Source organism: Electrona antarctica, assembly GCF_951216825.1.
Source record: "Electrona antarctica genome assembly, chromosome: 8".
Taxonomy (NCBI): Eukaryota; Metazoa; Chordata; class Actinopteri; order Myctophiformes; family Myctophidae; genus Electrona; species Electrona antarctica.
This window is the reverse complement of record NC_136789.1, coordinates 19,869,353-19,891,564: the sequence shown is the minus strand read 5'-3', so window position 1 is coordinate 19,891,564 and position 22,212 is coordinate 19,869,353. Positions and strand designations below refer to the sequence as shown.

Sequence of the window (22,212 nt, the reverse complement as noted above, 5' to 3'; positions counted from 1 at the left end):
AACTCACTTCCTTGTTTTCCGACTGTGCTGCAGCTAGGCAGACGCTGCCCAGCACGACACAGGAAATACCTTGTTTTGTTGCGCTTTGGGTATGACACAGGAAATACCTTGTTTTGTTGCGCTTTGGGTATGACACAGGAAATACCTTGTTTTGTTGCACTTTGGGTCAATTTATTCATTTATGTATTAAAGTAGCCGTGTAATAAGTGGGCTAATGTATGGCTACGCGTCGGTGGTTAATCAGCCTGTCGGTGATTTATCTATAAACAATAGATAGCCATACATTATCGCTTACTTATTGTATAGTTATGAAGGTGCTCCTCCACAGCCTTTAATAAAGACTTTTGCAGGACCTTGTAGACCTGGAAGTACTTAGTTGTTGCTCCTTCCAACCAAACGGTTGCGAGGAGTTGCAAGGCGACCCATTGGTGACCCATTGGGTTTTGGGCTATTGAATTGAACCAGTTGGGTCGCCTTGGGTCAACGTGCAACAGGACACATCACACCGCCGGGACGAACGCTAACACCGTCTCGACCCTTTGGTGTGGTTTGGGCGTTCCTATAGACCCGTCTCTCCACTCAATGCATGTACAGTAGATATATCAATATACAGTACAGTATACATTTATTTTTGTATTTTTCTAAAATATATATATTTTGTTTCGTCTAAAATATCAGGAATCCTGTTACATTAATCCACTAATACAGTGTATAAAAGGTTCCATTAAAATAATTTGAAATATTCACAACATTTGTATTCACAATCACAATAATATAGCTTCTCTATAGTGCACAACGTTCTGCAACCGCCAGCTGTACTATTTAAAGATGGTTTTGGTTAAAACAATTGCTCAATATAATGATCATAGCTCTAGTGTTGGTTCAGTAACGGGTCTCCCTGTCTCTCCAGCTCTATAATGAACAGAAATAATATTTTCAGGTGGGTTGCCAATTTCATCCAATCAAGAGACGGTACCAAGATTTATCAGCTCACATTTTGTCACTTCCAATTAGTGTTGATTTTGTCGACTATGACAAAATATTCGTCCACTACCTTATTTCACTGAGGAAAACAAAAACTAGACTAATATGTTAGGGAGGGACTAGTGGAGAAGAGATCCATAGAACTTGGTAGAGGCTATTTTCAGCATGTCACAAAGTGTAAAATCAGCCATTATGACGAGGCCTGCCAAAATACATTTTAGTCGACTAAATCAACTAGATTTAATCAACTAAAATCTTGACTAGACTAGAGTATGACTAAACTAAAATCAAAATTTGCTGTCAAAATCAACACTACTTCCAATATCCCTTGTTTATACTGTATCCTGTATCATGAGTTCTCTCTCCAGATTGGAAACAAATTGATATCCCAACCTGAAAATATACTTTCTGATTACAGTGCTGGAGACAAAACTAAACAAACACTAGATGGCAGTGATTTCTATCAGTACAACAAGCTATTTAACATTTTGTATCACTTACTGCACCTTAAACTACTGCAACAAAACAATATGAAACGGACACAACTGTGTGCGTCAACTGACACTTGATGTCGTCGCTGTCGGGTGGAAACCTCATATGTCCCAAAACTGTTAAATGCAAAAAGCTTTTTTGATGCCCTTGTGTGACGCTGTAGTATGATCAAGTAGGGCATTAAATTAGGAAAAAACTAGGGCTGTCAAATGATTACAATTTTGAATCAGATTAACCACAGTTTAAAAATTAATGAATCATTCGAAATATGTCCAAAATATGCCTTGTTTTTCTGTATATTGTGGGAATGGAAAGATAAATGACAGAAGGCGGATATACAGTATACGTACATTTAACATGTGATTTGAGCCGATGCCTATGTAAATTGTGCAGCCTTTTATGGCAATAACCGACTTGTGTTTTTTCCCCATCCAGATTCCAGATAGGGCTAGATAGTGCAGAGTGGATGGGATGTATGGGGCGGGTCATCCAAGCATGGATTAATTGCGTTAAAATGTTGCGTTAAAAAATGCTAGAAAAAGGAGATGAGGATTCTGCCCGACAGCAACGATTAGATACGGAGCAGATGAGTTCACAATTTATATATAATATGTATATATATATAATTTTTTGACATTTAAAATGTAAAAAATCAACATGTAGAAACCTTTAACAAGTACGCCACAGTGCGCCGTGTTGTTGTCAGTAACAGTCTTTCTTGTTCCTCTGGGCTGCGTAGTAAATGATGAAGCCCAGGGTGATGAGGAAGGCGGTGGCCACCAGCGTCAGGAAGGCCACCATGGGCCTCTTGGACAGAACGTGACAGCCCAGGCAGGGCTGGGGCGCGCTGGGACACTGCTGGGCCGCCGTGCCCTCCATGGGGAAGCCGTTGTGCTGGATGATGTTCCTGGATTTCGTTTGGGTGGTTGAGATATTTAGTCGACGATTAATCGTCGTCATACCAAAATAATAACAGGGCAGATATGACAAATAACTTAAATATCATTGCTGTCAGGTAGAAACCTCATATGTTAAAAAAGTGTCACTGACAGCAGATCTGCTACTTTTGATAACCTTTGGTGACTGTTAGTGTAGTATGGTCAAGTAGACTAGTAGAGCATTCAATTACAAAAATGTAAAAGAAGGACATGAGCGGTTTCTGCCCGGCGACAACAGCGCTATAACTACTGACCTGTAGTTGGCCAGCGAGGCCTTGACGATGACCTCGTCCTGGACATGGCCGTACAGACCGAAGCCGGGGTCTCGCTGGTCACTGAGGGCGTAGGCGAAGTACCCCTTGAGGTTGACCCCGTCCATGATGTACGCTGTAGGGGAACAGAGAGAGAGATGATGTCACTGAGGGCGTAGGCAAAGTACCCCTTCAGCAGGCACGTGCACACAGAGACATCAAAGGGGGCTTGAGCCCCTGCCCTTTTACCCGTCTGTTGAAAAAAAAAACTGCCCTCTCCAGACGATGAATGCAGCATTTACTGCAGTGAAAGAAATGCAAATGCCCCTCTCTCCATGCCGTACCCTTTCAGGAGAATTGCCTTTTTCCAAACTCTCCTGAACTTGAACGCAGCATTTTTGCGTCGGATTTGTTTAGAAATCCATGCCGTAAACCACATCTCCAGTAGCTAAAGAGTGCAGGGTTTTGCCATGACAATAGCTGATCTACAAGCTCTCAACGCGTCGTGCTGCGACACGTTGTAGATCCGCTATTTTCGCAATTTATTTCTTTGCAAAAAGTGCCCGTTTAGGCAATGTCAGCCCCTGCCTCTAACATTCTTTGCACGTGCCTGCCCTTCAGATTGACCCCATGATGGACGCTACAGTAGGGGACAGAGATTACGTTATGGATATTAGAAATTTGAAAGCACTATATTTCTAAAACTGAAACATTTCAAAGATTTCTTTTCAGGCAAACATGTCCACCGTAAGATGAACCTAAATAGGTTTGAATGGGGTTTCTAGGTGTAAGTATGTAGGACTAGTAGCATGCCAAAGTTTGTGCTATTGCCATTGAGAATGCATTGGGCGTTTAAGTTAAATACGGGGAGGAAATATGACAGCAAACTGCCTGTCATATTTTCTCCCTATTCCAAAGCCCCCCCAGGTAGTAGGTACATTATATATTTAAACTATTTTCAGCAATGGTCCACCTATTTTTTCAGTGGGTAGATCTTGTTGAGCTGGTCATTTTGAAAGTAGATCTCACGTCATAAATGTGTGGGCACCCCTGTTCTAGCCCCTAGGATGACCCGAGGCCCACCACTTAAAAACCACATGCTACGGTGCCCAAATCTGAATTTAGGTGCTCAAATGAACTCAAACTGAAGCAATTCAGTAAAGGTCAACACTTCCTCCTGGGTCATTTTAGGGGCTGGGACCTCCAGTAAAAGGCCTAAATACTCTCCAAGAGTTGGGGAACAACATATCAAGAGAGTGGAGTGGTAGGCCCTTGGATTGACCCAGGACCAGTGATTAAATGTACCCCACTGAAAAATAGCAGATCTACAAGCTCAACGTTGAAGGGCTTCAACCTTGGGTACTGGGTAGCTGAAGTTGAAGCTCTGCCCTTCAACTTTGGGCACTTTTACATGTAGGCTGACCCAAAGTTGAAACAGTTGCAAGGGGGACATCTTTGGGCCTGGGGTCCTCATCGTTGGATATTTTGTTCCCACAACCAAGAAGAGTATTTTACCCTTTACTGGAGGTCCTAGGCCCTAAAATGACCCCATGAGGAAGCGTTGACCTTTACTGAATTGCTTCAGTTTCAGTTAATTTGACCACCTAACTTCAGATCTGGGCACCCTAACATGTGGTCTTTAAGTGGTGGGCCTGTGGTCATCTTAGTGGCTAGGAGGTCCAGTGAAAGGCCTTCATACTCTCCCAAGATGGAGGAACAACATTTTACAATCTGGGAACCCTAGGCCTTTGTATGGCTACAGTGCGACTGGTTCAATCCTACCCTAAATCTAGGCCTAAGACGTGACACCTCAAAGTGGGGTACATTGCATCCACTGGTCAATCCAAGGGCCTACCACTCCACTCTCTTGATATGTTCTTTCCCAACTCTTGGAGAGTATGTAGGCCTTTCCCTGGACCTTCTAGCGACTAGAAGGTCCAGGGAAAGTCCTACATTGTAGGACTAGTAGCATGCCAAAGTTTGTGCTATTGCCATTGAGAATGCATTGGGCGTTTAAGTTAAATAACTCAGAAACTACAAATCATTTCAAAGTAAAAAGTTCCAGCATGTGTCTCCACAGTAAGCTGAATTATAAAATGTGTGAATAGAGGTTCTAGGTGAAAGTAATTTTTGACGTGCCATAGAGCTGCCATTGAGCCCCATTATACATTTCTCAAATTTGAAAGCACTATATTTCTAAAACTATGAAACATTTCAAAGATTTCTTTTCAGGCAAACATGTCCACCGTAAGATGAACCTAAATAGGGTTGAATGGGGTTTCTAGGTGTAAGTATGTAGGACTAGTAGCATGCCAAAGTTTGTGCTATTGCCATTGAGAATGCATTGGGCGTTTAAGTTAAATACGGGGAGGACATATTTTGACAGCAAACTGCGTGTCATATTTTCTCCCTATTCCAAAGCCCCCCCCCCCCCCCCCCCAGGTACATTATATATTGAAACTATTTTCAGCAATGGTACACTTGTTTTTTCAGTGGGTAGATCTGGTTGAGCTGGTCATTTTGAAAGTAGATCTCACGTCATAAAAGTGTGGGCACCCCTGTTCTAGCCCCTAGGATGACCTGAGGCCCACCACTTAAAAATTGAGAAACAAAAAATAGCGTAGGTCATTGCCAATGGTTGCCAAGGCTGGTTGTTGAATAATAAACTTGATAAGGGCATGCAGGCTTGTGTACAGCGAGTATAACCGTGTGTGTGTGTGTGTGTGTGTGTGTGTGTGTGGGTGCATGTGTGTGTGTGTGTGTGTGCATGCGTGTGTGTGTGTGCATGCATGCATGTGTACGTGCATGCAACGTGCGTGCGTGCATGTGTGTGCTCGCAGCTGACCAGCTTCTTTGGGGTCAGTGAGCTGAATCCCTGTCTAATAATTAACTGTTCTAAAAACCCTGGTCAAGAAGACAACAGGAATGTTTCCCCCCTCCTGCCTGTAAATCTGTTAATTTTGATAGAAGATTTCTGATTTAGTTTTAGTCATAGTCTTTTGAATAAAATTCATTTAATCTGTGTGTGTGTGTGTGTGTGTGTGTGTGTGTGTGTGTGTGTGTGTGTGTGTGTGTGTGTGTGTGTGTGTGTGTGTGTGTGTGTGTGTGTGTGTGTGTGTGTGCACGCGTGTGTGCATGCGTGGCCACACTATAGACAAATGAAAAACAGAAAAAGTTCCCAAATCATGACCACATAATTTCGTGCGTGCTTCACCTTTGAGAGCCTCGTTGATATAGTTGTACAGGTAGTAAACTCTCAGGCTGTCTTTGAAGCGGGCCGGGTCCTCCTCAGCACCGTTGGCCATCACATAGACAGGCACGTTGTTGTAGCGCTCCTTCACCTTAACACACACACACAGGACCACATTAAGGTCTAAAACCGGTCTTTCTCACCCAGTTGAGGGCCTTCCTGAGGCCCCAGGGGACCACAGGTCTGGGGCACAGTGTGTAATGTGTATTGTATACCGGTACTGTGGACTGGTGTTGAGTGGCTTCTCACCCAGTTGAGGGCCTTTCTGAGGCCCCAGGGGACCACAGGGGGACAGTGTGTATATTGTGTATGTGTTGAGTGGCTTCTCACCCAGTTGAGGGCCTTTCTGAGGCCCCAGGGGACCACAGGTCTGGGGGACATGATCCACGTCGTGTCCATCATGATCTGGACCTCCAGTCTGGCTTTATACAAGTACCTGCAACAGAAACAGTAAAACTGGTTTTTAAATAATAATATACAAAGTAAGAAATGACCCGAAATAATTGGAGTCGTATTTAGAGTGACCACAATTGTATAAAATATATTTTATAAATTATGAATATTCAAAATCATGGCTTAATTAATTTACATACAAAATAGACTTTCTTTCTTTCTTTCTTTCTCTCTTTTCCTGTACAGGTAAAAGTAATTAGTTAAAAAGTCTCAAAGGTTGGGGCGCCCGCTGGCCTAGCGGTCCAGGCGCATCCCTGACCTTTGCTGCGTGTCATTCCCAGTCTCTCTTCACTGTGTCCTATCAATAAAGGCAGAAAAAAAAGCCTGAAAGGTGTCCTCTTACGAGTCCTCCTTGGCGTGCGTCACCAGTACTGTGCTGAAGTGACTGATGGCAAAGAAGTCGTACGTCCCTTTGACCAGCTGTCTGTCCTCCTCGTTGAACACTGGCAGGCTGTGGACGCGCGCGCACACACACACACACACACACACACACACACACACACACACACACACACACACACACACACACACACACACAGGTTATTAAAGTTAACTAAAAAATAAAGAAAAATAAAGAAAAAGCTGACTAACTGATACTATATTCTGTTTACAAGACTAAAACTAACAAAATTGGAGAAAATATCCTTATAGTTTCAGTCTTTGTCAATATCCAATATTTTCTAAAAACAAAACAGCTTAGGGACACATCAGCTGCATAATTGCTGACACCGATATCGCTCAATAAAAGTTAAATAATGACCAATATACCGTCCAGTCTGGTATATCAGTCAGACTGGTATATCGGTCGGGTACCAGAGAAGAAGTGAACTTCGTACTCGAGTGAGTTGAGCTGACGCAGCCAGCTCCTCATGCCCACAGGATAGTCCCCGCTGCCAAAGATGGGCTCTGCGAACCAGCCCACCCGGAAGTCCAGGAACCTCTGGGCCGGCTGCACGTCCTCACGGCTGTACGAAAAGGCCGGTTCCACCCAGTCCATGTGCAGAGCCATGGACACCTGGAGAAGGCCATGTTGAGTAAAGTGAAAAGAGAAATCGCTACACTCTCTCAGAAGCCCATAAGTAAGGGATAATGTCTGGTTAGGTGGTCATTGTCGGGAGATAATTCACCGACAGGGTGATTAACCACCGACACGAAGCGGAGGTGGTTAATCACGCTGAAGGGGTGACACTATATAATTACCCTTATAAGCCCTCACATACTCGTAATGTGTAATTATATCATTTTAGAATGATTAAGACGTCATGAAATGGCTTTTTTGCAGCCTTTATTGTAAAAATCCTGGTCCAACAGAGGCTGGTGGTGTCTCAGCCAATCAGCCTACAATCGCTTTAATTTGGGCTATAGAATGTAAGACAACACTGTCTTGTGTCTGCGCTCACTCGCACTGCTAGGCAGAGAGAGAGAGAGCTTGTAGATCTGTTCTTTTCGGTGTGTGACAGCATACATTTGTAGGCGTGTAACGATACAGTAACTTCCATCGATCTCTGTGTTAGGTGCAGGTTTGTCCATACTGTATGTGTTCAAATACAATGTACTTGCCAGAGAATCACTGTGTTTACTTATTTATATCAAATAGTAAGGTTTCCCTTAAAAAAACAGCACTAACCACACAATTCACACAGATTTCACTTCTTTGCTAAATAGTTACTGTGTCGATTTTAAATCATTGAATCGTACCGTAGTGCCATAATGAACCAATATCGTTCATGTATCGTCAGCCATGTATCGTGATGCGTATCGTATGGCTGTTAAAATGTATCGTTATGGCCCAGGCGGTGGCGTAACGGTCTGGGCACCCGACTGGTAATCCAGTCGCAGTGTGCCGCGGGTTCGACTCCCGAGCCCGACACGGCCTTTACTGCATGTCTTCCCCCATCTCTCTCCCGTTTCCTGTCAGCCTACTGTCTGTCCCTTCAAAAACCAATAAAAGGCATAAGCCGCAAAAAAATATCTTAAAAAAAAAAAAAAAAAATGTATCGTTACAGGCATATAAATCAGGTATTTCAGAGAAATCCAACGGTGGTCGTGGCATCTGGTCTGGACTGACCTGGCCTCCCTGCGTGCGTCTGAACTCCCTGTCGTAGGCGCGCCAGGCCAGGGCGTGGGCCCTCAGCATCTGGTGACCCTCCTGGTAGCTGACCACCTCGTCGTTGGGCTCGTTCAGGGTAATCCACAGCTTGACGTGAGCGCCCAGCTCCCTGTAGCACAGCCTGGCGTAGGCTGCGAAGGCCTCTGGAGTCTCCCTGCATGCATGTGGAACCAACACAGCAGATTAGATTAGAACACTCAACGGCTACAAGAAGAGACAGTACTATAATGTTATAGCAGCCTTGTTCGCAGCCTTTTCTCATCTCGGAGGAGAAAAGCAGAGAATGTCTATGAGGCAGGACTTCCGTCATTAAACTTCCCCCGGAAAGGGTATTTTTCAACGAATCAGTTCCTTGGGTGGTATACTTCCACCAAATACCAGTACTTCCGTTTGTAATTTGTACAGTATATTAGTGGTTCTCTATCTCTACCTTTTCAGGCTGTGACCCCCAAAATAATCATATTTGAACTGGGGACCCCCCCCCCCCCCAATAATATTTCAGCGCAAGGCATTGTGACTTTGCGAGGCGTTGTAAACTCGTACACTATTGACAATTTGGACAATTAACTATTTTTTATAGCAATTTATCGATTACTTCTGATGCAGTAATGGTCTTTTTCTTTTCTTTTTTGAGGTATTAAAACAGACTTAAAAGTCCTTAAATTGTCACTTCACGTCTGAGGACCCTCGTCTGGGGACACCCCTGGAGGTCCCGACCCACATGTTGAGAACCATTTCAGTATATAATGAATTAGTCGGATTAACCCGTTGCACCTGCGTATGGTAGTGGCGATATGTGCTGATATGTGCTACAGTATGTCTCTGACCTGTTGAGCCACTTGTTGTTGCTGTCCAGCGGGGCGGGCAGGCTGGTGCGGTGGCGTGTGTGGTGCCACAGCGTGACCACGGGCGTCACGTTGGCCCGCAGCAGCTGGCGGGTGAAGCAGCGGTAGTAGCCCAGCAGCGTGGCGTTGGGCTGGGACACGTCGCCCGTGGGCACCAGGGCCGACCAGTTCAGGGAGAAGTGGAAGTGACTGACCCCCACCTGCTGGATCTCATTCACCTACAGTATATAGAACAAAGTGGTCCCCAAACGTTTTAACTTCAAGGACACCCCAGTTTGATATGCATTAGGTCACGGACCCCCCCCCCTCAATTTTCTCTCTATGGAACCACAATCTATACTATAAAATCCTAACTCAGATAGTGTAGAAAATAGAACCATTTGTTACAGTCAAGGACCTCTGAGGATCCACTTACTCTATTGATAAAGGCAAAAAGCCCATAAAATATCGATTTTTTTTTAAATAACAAAATAAATAAAATGTAAATAATTGCAAAACTAGCAAAACTACCCGATCTCCAAGGTCAATCCACAGACATACTTAACCTCTTTCAGTTTCACTATGGTCAAATCGATAAAGATTAGGCAATGTCTCCAGGCGTAAACATGGTGACGACATACAGTAAGAACAGACCTGTTGTCGGATGGTGGCGTAGTTCGCACAGTGAGCGGCTCGGCGTAGCGGCGGTGCCACCAGGCCCTCCACCTTCTTCAGTTCTCCTCTGTTGGAGATGTTCCACACGTAGATGTTAGGATCTGCAAACTGTGTGGGCACAGTCTCCACCTGGAAGCACATAATGTATACTGTCTGTGTAGGGATGCACGATGTTGAATCTTTTGGCCGATATCCGATTACTGGCTATTTGCATGCCGGTCAAATCAACTGATACCGATATCGGCAATACACCATTTATCTTACACTTCTTATACAGTAATTGTGATTCTGGGTGCAGATTCAGAATTCTAATAAACAGGACATTCTTATTAGGCCAATTGATGCACATAATTAGTTCAAACTTCAAACAATGTTCAACCCTCTGGCATCTGCCCCAAATATTTCAAATCGTCTTCAATGCCACGCTACTGAATGATTGAATGAATACCTTATTAAAAGTACAGAGGTACAGTTACATGATAATGCTAAAAGGACAACACAAAAAGCCATGAGCTGCTCGTAGGATTTAGAAGCACTTGGGCATTTCCCAAAGTCCTTCCTTTCAACTGACCATTTCATTGTCGGGTGGACTGGAAATGGACACAAATAAATGTGTTCCGATGGACAAAAACACACTAACCACTTTGACTTTCACTTAGAAAAGGTGCACATCAATAATAAAATACAAAAATACGTCCGCACACTGGATCTGCTCGGTACAAGAGAATGCATTCATTTTAGAGGCAACGTTTTGGACACTACTGACCGTCTTAGAAAAAGTGCCAAAATAGCAAGCTAGTATGACGAAGTAGGGCATTCATTTATGAAGAACACATGAAAGTTGAAATATGGAGATACAATGTTTCTGCCCGGCGACGACAGCAATATCATCAAATGATGCATAGTAGCTGTCTGGGGAACAACTCAGTGACCTTCCAGCCACGTACTGTGTCCTCTCTCTCTATACTCCACACCACACTGGTGTTGCAATGAACCAAGAGAGAAGCTGGGCCAACCAAGCCTCTCTCTATACTCCACACCACACTGGTGTTGCAATGAACCAAGAGAGAAGCTGGGCCAACCAAGCCTACTCTCACTCACTGATGTAAGTGCTGTTTACCTACTGTAAGCAAAGCAAAGCAAAGTTACTATATTTACCCAGGGTAACTGGACTAAGCATCAGATACATACTGTACATGCACATACAGGCCAATGGGGCATGGGTCCCCTTCAGGGCGTCCTCAGAGTTACTACAGGGAAGGGGGTGGAAGGTTGTCGCACTGTGACACCTTGTGAGATTGTAGATCAGCTATTTTTGGCAATGTAGAGGCAGAAAAGATAGAGCAGACCAAGCACGGAGCCAAAGGTCAAGTTTAGTAAGTAAGTATTGAGGGTTTAAGTGGTTAGATATCTGAATATACATATAACGGGTCCATTTGGTTCCATTTGTACACTCTCAAGAGTTAAATTAATTTTACAATATAAATTGGGGGCCCCAGAGATAGAAATGCCTTTAAATAGGGGGCTGTAGCCTAATTCAGGTCAAACCGGGGGCCCTTGAAATTATCGCATGGGGGTCCTTGGCATACATTTTCAAATGGGGGTCAGCAGGCTAATGAGTATAATTTTGGGGGTCCTTGACATGAAAGAGTTTGGGTACCCCTGGTGTAAATGATCCAAAAACAGTCATTTGCACAACACGGATGATAATATGAAAACGTTAATTTAAATACATGTAGGGGAGGGGACTGCTTCATCTCTATCTCAGCTAAGGGATCCTTAGCGGCCATTAGGGTAAATCAATAGAAAGCATCACCAGCCCTGTTGTTTAGCTGTGTGGCATCACATGGTTCATGATTCAGAGAGAGAGGATTACAGTACAGCAGCGATCCTCTCCAAAATGGACTTTCACCGCCAGAGCTTCCAGCAGTGTTGCCACGTCCACCTTATTATCAGCAACTTTGGGCTTGTATTTCTGAAAAAGTCCCTTGTAAATATTGGGTTGCATTTTTGGGGGCTTGCCAAATATTGTAGGTCGTGTTGGGCATCACAGTACATTTCGTAATTGTTACACATCATTTGTTACATTTCTACTATTAACATATGACAGAGTTCATACTTGTTATACAAATATTGTACTTTTGAGTTTTGCCTCCACTACATTTCTAGGGAGGAGAAAAGGTACATTATGATTTTTGAATTCATTATGGATGGGTTGTTTTCGACGAAGAGATTTGGTTTTGAGGTGAGGAAAAGGAGGGGGCCTTAGCTTGTACAGACCCCTGAGGGACAGGGGTCTGTCAATGAAGTAGTGTATATAATGGGTTTAAGGGTTTTTAATTATCCAAGTTATTCTTCATATCGTCTCTGTCGGCTGGAAACCCCATAAATGATGTCCAAAACTGTTACTTTTCAGGATTCAAATTAAAAAGCATCAAAAGTACCACATCCACAAGCTCAAACTGTCGAGCTTGCAGATCTGCTACTTTTATGTGCCACTGTAGTATGATCAAGTTAATGTTAATTTATGGGGGGGGGGGGGGGGGGGAACTATATAGATGAGAGGTTTATGCCCAACAGCAACAATATCTTCAGTACAGTATGTACAAACAGCAGCGTTGTAACACTGATGCACTTTCCAAGAAGGTGCATGGGGTCTTGTTGACCCCCCCCCCCCCCCTTTAACAGTCTGAATAGACAAAGTTAATATACTTTGTTAATGTTTTCCATAAGATGACATCACTGTCTCACACACTGTACCAGCGGCCTGTCTGATGACTACACCTCTTTACCCAGTACAAACTTCCATATGTGTTTAGTCCTACATCACACGACGGTGTCACTTGCCATAAAGAAGTGGTTCTAAAACATTTGTTTTATTTCAAGGATCCCCAATGTGGTATATGCATCAAGCCACGGACGCCCATAACCAAATAGACCCATAATTGTTCACACTCAGAGTTACAGACCAATGAGACTCCATTTGATTTCCAACTAGCAATGATTTACCTGAGGATCCCTCCTTATAACCCCCTTGAGGACCCCTGGGGGTCACCGGACCCCACTTTGAGACCCACTACTAAAGAACTGATGTCCAAGCTAACAAACAACGCATCACTGTGGGACGTGTCGTTAGCTTGTAGATTTCTTGGCAGGTGACAAAGTATCAATTAAGATTAAAGTACTGTACATCTTTAAGTTAAAAAAAAGAAAAAGTACTGCATGTACATCACTCACACATACAGTTATGCACATGATAAAGCTTATACAGGCACATAAATGTGCACACGTTATGCACAGGGGGACTGTATACTGTATACACACAAACGTATACATGAACTCAACAGATGCACGCACGTGCGCACGCGCACACACCTGTATAGAGTTGGCTGACACTCCCCAAGCGAAGTCACAGGGAAAGACACCTTGAGCCAGACTGTTCTCTGGCAGCTCAGGGAATCCGTTCCTCTGGATGACCTTCCTGTTGTAGGAACACATCCTAGATCAGTCCCAATATGTTAACAGTTAAATGTTCATAGAAACAGATCCTAGATCAGTCCCAACATGTTTACATAATGTTAAAGGACCATAGGAACATAGTAAAAAATACCCCTGGAACCCACCCCTGGGTGTCCTTGAGTGGAAAAGAAAAAGGGATATTTCTCGAAATATTGTTTGGGAAACCAAACAGTATACTGTACACAGTAAAATCCTCAGCCTTAATTTATCCATTTGAAAATACATAAATACAGACTTGTAAAAGGTGGCGGAGGTCTTGGGCTCTCTCTTCATGTCGGGGGTCTTGAAGTCGACGTAGTAAAGACCTCGTCGGATGCCGTACTCGCGGTGCCACTCGAAGCCGTCCACCAGCGACCACGCCGTGTAGCCGATGACGTTCACACCATCGATGGTGATCGCTACGGAAATGAACGGACAAAGACGACATGGGTAAGACCGCTGCAGATGTATTCATCTGTTTTATCTGCAGTGATGACTGTTTTGTATGTCTTAAAGTAGTGCTTGAAATGTTATTTATTTTTTTGTTATGTTTTTTTGTGGCTTTTGCCTTATTTTAATTTTGTTGTAGAGAGATAGATAGAGGGTGGGCTGACAGGAGGTGGGGGGGAGATGGGGGGGGGTGGCCTGCGGTGAGGGCCGTCAGGATCGGGAGTCGAACCTGCGGCACACTGCCAGACTGGATTACCAGCCAAGGTGCCTAGACCGCTGAGCCACGGCCCAGGCCTGAAATGTTATTTGTAGCAAGTTGCACAAATGGATAACTAATGAAGGTGGGTATAAGGTAAATGAATTGACTGCGCATAAACCAGAGTGTACCAGATTCGGATGGAGCTCAAGGTGTAAGTGAAAACCAAAGAAATAAGGAGGCAGAAACTGGGGTTAAAGGTTAACTGGAAAATTATTATTGAACAGGTTTGAAAATGTATAGAAAATCTTAGACATAATGTGAAAAAACATGATCAACATCTTCATCAACAATCTGCATAATTTAACATTTTGAAACAAAAAAAGTTCACAAATATATATAAATATAACAAAACCAAAAAGTAATATTGGCGTCTTTAGCCGCTTATGCAAATGCTACAAAGCACAGATATCGGCCCGATGTATTGGTCAAAACACTATACTGTATACATGCATCAGTGCTTCCCCTGTTGTTGTGGCATCTGATAAATGAAATAAAAAAAAGGAGGAATGTCAACCACATTGGTTGGATCAGTCGCTCACATTTCAGTGCCCCTGCGATGAAACTCTTGAGGTAGTACATGTGTCGGGGGTCTTCTGTTTTGGTGTTGCCCAGAACGTACCTGCATGAGGGGGGGATTGGAAGACCACAATCAAGAAGACATTGATCCTGCAGGTGTCACTATTGTAGGAATGTCATTTTAGGTGAAAACGTTCAAAGGATTTACATTTCTTTCATACATTTGCATTTTCTTCTTTTGTTAAAGGTTGACTTGGTCCTCAATGGCACCATTTCGGTCTACTCATTCTGGCCCCTTTTCCACCAGGGTTGAACCGGTTCGGTTCTTTTCCCCCCCTAATTGTGAACCAGTTCAGAGTGTTTCCACTGAAAATGAATTGGTGCAGAGCCCTAAAAGTTGGTTCGGACCTGGAACCACAAAAATGGCTGCCTGTTCCATGAAAGCACCAAGGTTCCAAAAATCTAGAACAGAACCAGTTCTAGAACCAGTTATTTTGGTCGAAAAGGGGCCAGTGTCTCAGAGGAGGGCTGTTGACAGTTCAGAAACCCACCTACAGTAAAAGTGACTTCATTGTTGGGGAGCTAATACAAACTGCAGATTTTCTATTACTAAAAAGTTAGCATGCTATAATGGAAGCTATTGTTCTTGTGGCTCTCCCTCCCAGCTCTTTAATAAACAGAACAAACAGGTCAGGATACCAATTTCATCCAATCGGGAGGGAGAACTAATTTAATTCAAGAGTTTTACCATCCGCTCTGCACCACGAAGATGGGAGGCTTGTCATATTCGGCGTCCACCCAGTACAGCAGCATGCGGAGGTCCAGCTCCTCCACCTGGCCGAACTTCAGGCTGTCGTTGATCAGGTGGAAGCTGAGCGAGGCTCCATGAGACAGGGCGAAGAAGTCCGCCGTCCCCTTCACAGGGTTACAATGTGCTTTACAACAGTGGCTCTCAAACCTTTTCATGCCAAGGAGACTTCCAAATTGATGTATATTTTTTTAATTGATTTCCTTACTTAGATTAACTTTGTTTTCAAATATGATGCTTTATATGGTCCCGTTAATATTAACCTTCCAGAAATATTTTAAAAAGATGCATCATTATCAGTCCTCAAGAGAGGAGTAGCCTATTTAGGCCATTTTCAATCTGATGGACAACCACCTGAAAATGTTTTGATTTAAAAGGTGACTCAACTTTACTATAGGCCTACTGTATTTGATTGCCAATTAAGTAAAGTAAATATGGCTGCTTTATTTAAGCCAAATTTATGCTCAGAGAATAGCAAACCAACAAGCTCACAACGCGTCACATCCCTAACGTGTTTTTGATCTTGTAGGTCTGCTATTATCGGCGTGCGATGCAGTATGAATCAGGGTTTAGACTATCAATAATGGTGTCGATCTAACATTATACTATATGAAGAAGTGGGACTAATGGGTAGCCCGGCCTGTCTAATCTACCTTGATATAGTCCTTCTCCTCCTGGGTGAAGGAGGGCAGCCGCGTGCCCAGCCTCTGCTTCATGCATGGTGGGTAGTCGCCGTCGGTGAAGAGGGGCCGGGCGAACCAGCCCAGCACGTGGTCCAGGGAGCACTGGCACTCCTGCAGGCTCTCCAGGCGCGTCTGGGCCGGTTTGATCCAGTGAGAGGCCAGCGCCATGGACAGCTTCCCCCCCTGCCGCGGCCGGTAGTGGCGGTCGTACAGGTGCCACACTGCGGCGTGAGCCTTGATGAGGACAGTGGAAAGAAGTGTTCACCATATTATACTGTAGGCTACAGTATATGAAATCGGTGGTGTCCCACCTGAACATTTATTTTATGTTTACTAAAGAGCTATAGAGAGGAGGAGACCCCTGTGGTCTGTGGACCCCTGCAAGAATCTGAGTGTTGTTTATTTTAACCACAGAAACCCCATACAGGGTCTAGACTCTAGAGGAATCCCTCTGGGTTCTGTTTTCACTCTAAATTAAATACTTTCACTGAAAATTGCAGACAGACACGTCAATGTCGATCTGTGATTTTCTGCAAAAGTTTTCCCAGAATAAGGATGCTGGGGTTTAAGTGGTTATAAAGCAAAAAACTAATAAAATGCTTTACTAATAAAAGGCCACTCACTTTGAGGAGGTTGTGAGCGACCCGAAACGGCAGGTCCGGGTCGCTCTTGATCCCGGGCGCCACCACCCCGGTGCCGTAGCCGTGCCAGGCCACCACGAACGGGTTGTCTATGGTGATCCAGAGCTTCACGTCGTCTCCGAACGTGCGGAAGCAGAAGTCGGCGTAGTCCCTGAACAGCTCCACCACCTGCGGGTTGCTCCATCCGCCCAGCGCCTGCTGCACGCTGTCAGGCAGGTCCCAGTGGTACAGCGTGACCACGGGCTGCACTCGGATCTCCCTCAGCTTCCGGATCAGCGTGCGGTAGTAGTTGGTACCCACCTTCAGTGGTGGGGAAAAAAGGATTGCATTTGAGTATCAATACTGCAATAGTATAAGTCCGGAATTCAAAATTTACTTGAGTTAAAGTATGGGTAAAATATACTCAAAGTACAAAAGTAAAAGTACTGATATGCAGAAAGTTTTAAAATGTATAAAAATCTTTTGAAAATAGCAGATCTACAAATTCACAGTGCATCGAACCATGACGCATTGTGAGCTTGATTGGCTATTTTCAAATGGCCAAAATGTAGGGCTGAAGAGGTTAATGTATGTTTTGTAATAATAATAATCACATTTTTCAAAGTAACTAACTAAAGTTTTCAAACAATTGTAGTGGAGTAAAAGTATAATATTTGCCTCTGAGATGTATTAGTATACTCCAGTAAATACTCCAGTAAGGTTAAAGGTTCTGTACTTAAGTACCACCACTGCCTACCTGGTTGTAGCTGCCGCGCGTCCCGTTGGGGAAGATCCTGGCCCAGGACAGAGAAAACCTACAGAGAGCGACGGAAGAAGAAGAAGAAGAAGAAGAAGAAGAAGAAGAAGGAGGGAGGAGTGAGATTTGTTTTGGTAACAATGCCCTTAACCGCTTCAACCCGCTCAACCCAGATCTACAAGCTTGTAGATCGGCTATCTTTGAGTTGTTGTAGATTTAGCCTCTCAGACCCAAGACTAAGCATATTTTGTTGTCGTCGTAAAAGATTTTGTCCACAATTCCATGCTGTATTGATGTGATACCATAGGAGAGACATTTTTTTAATTAGGTCTAAGTAAAAGTAGCAATACTACAATGTAGGAATACGATTTTCAGTAAACATTGTGCAGAATATCCCTTTTCACAATTTCAGAAGTTGTCAAAAAGATGTCTTGAAAATAACAGATCCATGAAGCTTATAATGTGTCACATCGTCTAATTGTGAGCCTGTAGATCAGCGGCGGCCAATTATTTTTCCCAAGGGGCCAAATGAGAAGGGCCGGGCCTAAAGGCTGAACGCAATTCTGCATAATATACATTTTATTTCTATATAAAAAGCAGTAAATGGCGTTGTTTTGACAAGCTGGTAAGTGTATTATTATTACTAGGCAATGAAAAAGTGAGGTTCCCATACAAAAACGCAATTTTATTCAATCAAACTTTCCAAAACAATGGTAAACAAGTTGTCAATCACATGGCAGGAAATTAAACGGATTGTGTAAGTGAATTAACAGGCTTCAAAAGCACGCATAGGTCAAATTAGAAAGTACGTTTTATTTTCTAATTTCCAACAATTCCTTTCACAGGCTGGTCAGAGTCTGCCAAAGGGCCGCAATTGGCCCCCGGGCCGTGTAATGCCCAGGTCTGCTGTAGATTGGCTTATTTCTAAGAGCCAAAGTATACAATAGTAGGGCTTAAGTGGTTAATCTACGTTTGGTAATAATAATCTAAATCACAGCAGTAATTAAAGTTTTCAAATAATTAGGCTATAGTGGAGTAAAAATGTACAATATTTGCCTCTGTGATGTAGCGGAATAGAAGCATAAAGTAAGTACCTCAAATTTGTACTTGTACAAGTAAATGTAATGTAGTTACTTTCCACTCACCACTGACCTATAGTGGCTCACCCCCAGCTGCTTGATGGCACGGATGTCGGCGTTGATGTTGTGGTAGCTGTCACTGCCCACGTCCCCGATGGTCCGGCGGGTGCCGCCACGCGTAAACGTGTCCCAGATGGACAGGCCCTTGCCGTCCTTCTCAAAGGCACCCTCCACCTGGTAGGCCGCCGTGCCCACGGCCCACATGAAGCTGTCGGGGAAGGTGTCGAAGAGGAAGGCCTTGTCCCCCGGGTAGGGCATCTTCCTGAAGCGGCCCCAGGTCTTCAGACCCGCGTAGGGCTTTGCGTCCGCTACTCCGGACGAGAAGAGGACGAACGCCCAGAAGAGGCAGAGAAAAACACCCATCGTGTTGTTAGAGAGAAGCTGCTACTTGTGTCCCTCAAATGACCAGTGCTCATGGAAGAATGGAATAACAAACATCAATCAACCCATTCAATAAGAAAGTTATGATCAAAAATATGCATTAAAAAAAATCCAGGTCTAGGCACTCCAGGGTAGGTATAGGTCCAAAAAGTACAGAAGGCCCTCAATTACAACTTGAATATTAACTACATTAAAATACATGCATGTCAGTTTACGCCTTCTTCAGGCTGTAGTGACACAAAGGGACCTATTATTATTACGCATCGTGGTGTTTTGGCATCGATGTCTCTCTGACGGAGGTGGCCGAGCCCCCAAAAACCACACTGATGTAGTTAAAAACTAAAAACAGGTTATTAATTAGGATTGAATGTTAACCAGGCTGTAGGAGGATTGGAAGTGACCGAAGCGCTGCTCTCTGGAGGTCTCGTCTGTGTGTCCGTCAGCCGGCCAGCTGTGTTTCACCTCAGACCCCCGCTTAGCAGGACCTGTCAATGATTCACCCGAAAGCACTTGACGCATGCAGGTCTCCAGGCACCACATAATGTGAGCAGCTCCAAATGATCAATCTCTCTTCAAGCAAACAGCCATTTGGATTGCATGCACACAATAAAAGAGGCAGCAATGCTGGTAATGGCGTTGATGGGTAACAGAAGGCGGCGGTTGAGAGTTTAAAACAGGTAAATTGTTTGTGTTGATAATGCACAGTAAAATAAATCATGTGTTCATTTAGCTCGGAGAGGATACAAATGCAACGAAGATTGCATTTGCATGTTTGCATTTGAGTTACCAAAACGATAAATGAACACTGAGGATTTCACTGTGTAGAAACCATTAACCTTAACCACATGAAACCTTCCATCCCTGTTCCGGGTTGAACATTCAATTAAAATAACCCTTTTACAAGCTCTGATCTCAACGCTTTGCAAGGCCTACTTCCAGCGAAAAGACTTGGTGTAGAGGCAAACTAGATAAAGTGCCCCTCGGGGCACAAGTCTCCACCAGGGCAGGTCAGTTTGTGGCCTGTGGCGCTATAATAGGCCAATGTGAAAACGGTGCCATTTCTTCTTACGCCTTGGATGGCAATTGGATGATTTGAGGCATTTTGTTCCAAAAATGTGTTTTGCAAAGATCCACCTGTTGGTGGCGCTATAACCAATAAGGCCAATGTGAAAATGGTGGGATATATTCCTCAGCCTAGTAGGAAAGTCTGTGAAAGATTTCAGGTAAATTGTACGCTGCGTTCATGATTTGAGGATTTTTGTTCAAAACGGGCCAATCCTGTACATTTTGAAAGCCAATGTTAGCCAATTAGGATGGAATATGAAATATCGGACAGATCCGTCGTGAACACATGACTATAGAGATACTGTGTAACGATTTGCGGGATTTTTGGACAGAATCTGGAGGAGTAATATCAAAAATGTGTTTTTCAAAAGTCGGCCTCCTGGTGGCGCTATAACAGGCCGTTCTGGAAAATTTGGGGCAGAGGTTCATCGTTGGCATCCAGGGAGTGTGTGTGCAAAATTTGGCATCGACCGGGTTAACAGACGGACGGACACACACACACACACAGACTCACACACACACAGACGGAGTGCAAAACATACTCTCTCCCCATGCCTTCGGCCTGGTGGAGACAAAAAGAAGCTGACCAAGTATACTGAAGTATGGTATACAGTGTAGGGTTTAAGTAGCTATATGTGACCTATGCCAAATCAAGTCTGAAATTGCGTGTTCCTCGCCAGGAAAAATGCCCTGGTTCACTGAAGGGAGAACAAGCCAGAATTTTATCACCCCAGGAGGAAGAGTCCCAGCCTCGTTTATGACGACTCCAGCATCTGATCACACAGGCTCAGCTGGCACACATTATCCTAACCTGGCAGGTACAGGGAGTGGGCATATTGTGATATTATTTCAATATTAGGCTACTACAGTAACAGAACCCATCTGTTCCTATTGACTGCCAGATTTATTACTTGCGCAAGCAGAGCGCGCAAGTACTGTGGTCGGCTGGATCAAAAGTGGTATGCATGTTATGCGTGGTTATAATTGCCTGTTGATGGTGACGTAATTATTAATTAAGATATGTTTCAATGTCGGGTGGGTAAAAGGTAACGTACATGTACAGTATGTATGTCGGTAAGAATGGTGTTCCCTTATTGGCTGTTGACGGTGACGTAACTAAGGTACGTTTCAATGTAGGTATATATTTTATAGAGGGGCTGATCATAAGTTTGTCGGCAGTACTTGCACGCTCTGCTTGCGCACAACCTACTTGTGTGCAACGCGCAAGTTGGCACCTCGACAGAGTGCATTTCTAGTTTCTGGCTGCGTTTAGCCACTTTCTTCAAATTTTCTTACCTTTTAAGTAGTCACAGAATATTGATCTTCACTACGATCGGTCCATTTGGTCCCATTTGTAGTTATACAATGTACACACACACACACACACACATACTCATTCTACTGACAGAGGATTCTACAATGTTATTGTAGATTGGGGTCCCAGAGATACACATGTTAAAGCCTAAACTAAAGCATGTCAAATCAGGGTTACATAGTACACACTTATTGAAATTAACAATGAGGATATGATATGACGGGTGCTACACCAGAATGTTGTGTGCATATACCCATAACAACATCTGCAAGAGTGACCAGGTTACCAACAAGAATCTGTCTGAGGGTATACCAAGGGTGAGCGTGAGAAAATACAGCAGCAGCCAGGAGAATGAGACTAGCAGGATACTGCCAAAGACATCAAGAGCTGCCAGCCAGGAATTTGGTACTGTGGGAACCAACACACGGGCATCCGTCACAAGGCCATACCAAATTAACATACGTGGACTTAAGAAAGTTGCAGGAGCAAAAAGTTCTGACGAGCTGATCAAGATGCATGGAGAACCGGAGGATTGTACCGTGTAGATTGGGGTCCCAGAGGAATAAAAAGAAAATGATATCAAATGGAGGTTTGATATGATATATGTAGCACTGTCTGTTGCTACTGTGGGTCTCTCAGTCACATGGAAGGACAGCTTGATGCAGGTTCACTCATTTATTGGCTCCACACAGACACTTGATTAAACATAACATAAGTACTCTTAGTGCAAAATAAAGTCAGCCC

The 22,212-nt window shown here is 43.9% G+C and overlaps 1 protein-coding gene and 1 long non-coding RNA gene across 2 annotated transcripts; both read right to left on the bottom strand.

Moving 5' to 3' along the window:
* Positions 1 to 25: 25 nt before the first annotated feature.
* Positions 26 to 739, bottom strand: LOC306928543. Its single transcript, XR_013790707.1, has 2 exons — positions 146 to 739; positions 26 to 69 (listed from the first exon to the last, which is right to left on the bottom strand). It is a non-coding gene; the product is annotated as an uncharacterized lncRNA (long non-coding RNA).
* A 1,439-nt stretch (positions 740 to 2,178) lies between these two features.
* Positions 2,179 to 22,139, bottom strand: kl (klotho; the record flags this gene model as incomplete). The annotated part of the gene is made up of 18 exons (XM_079508923.1): positions 21,937 to 22,139; positions 18,721 to 19,015; positions 17,569 to 17,626; positions 16,815 to 17,132; positions 16,162 to 16,425; positions 15,449 to 15,615; positions 14,724 to 14,803; positions 13,732 to 13,894; positions 13,353 to 13,458; positions 9,957 to 10,106; positions 9,306 to 9,541; positions 8,437 to 8,632; positions 7,205 to 7,383; positions 6,712 to 6,819; positions 6,165 to 6,351; positions 5,880 to 6,006; positions 2,669 to 2,801; positions 2,179 to 2,383 (listed from the first exon to the last, which is right to left on the bottom strand). The coding sequence occupies exons 2-18, from the start codon at positions 18,963 to 18,965 to the stop codon at positions 2,179 to 2,181; spliced, it is 2,922 nt and encodes a 973-aa protein (XP_079365049.1). The 5' UTR covers positions 18,966 to 19,015; positions 21,937 to 22,139.
* Positions 22,140 to 22,212: the final 73 nt, after the last annotated feature.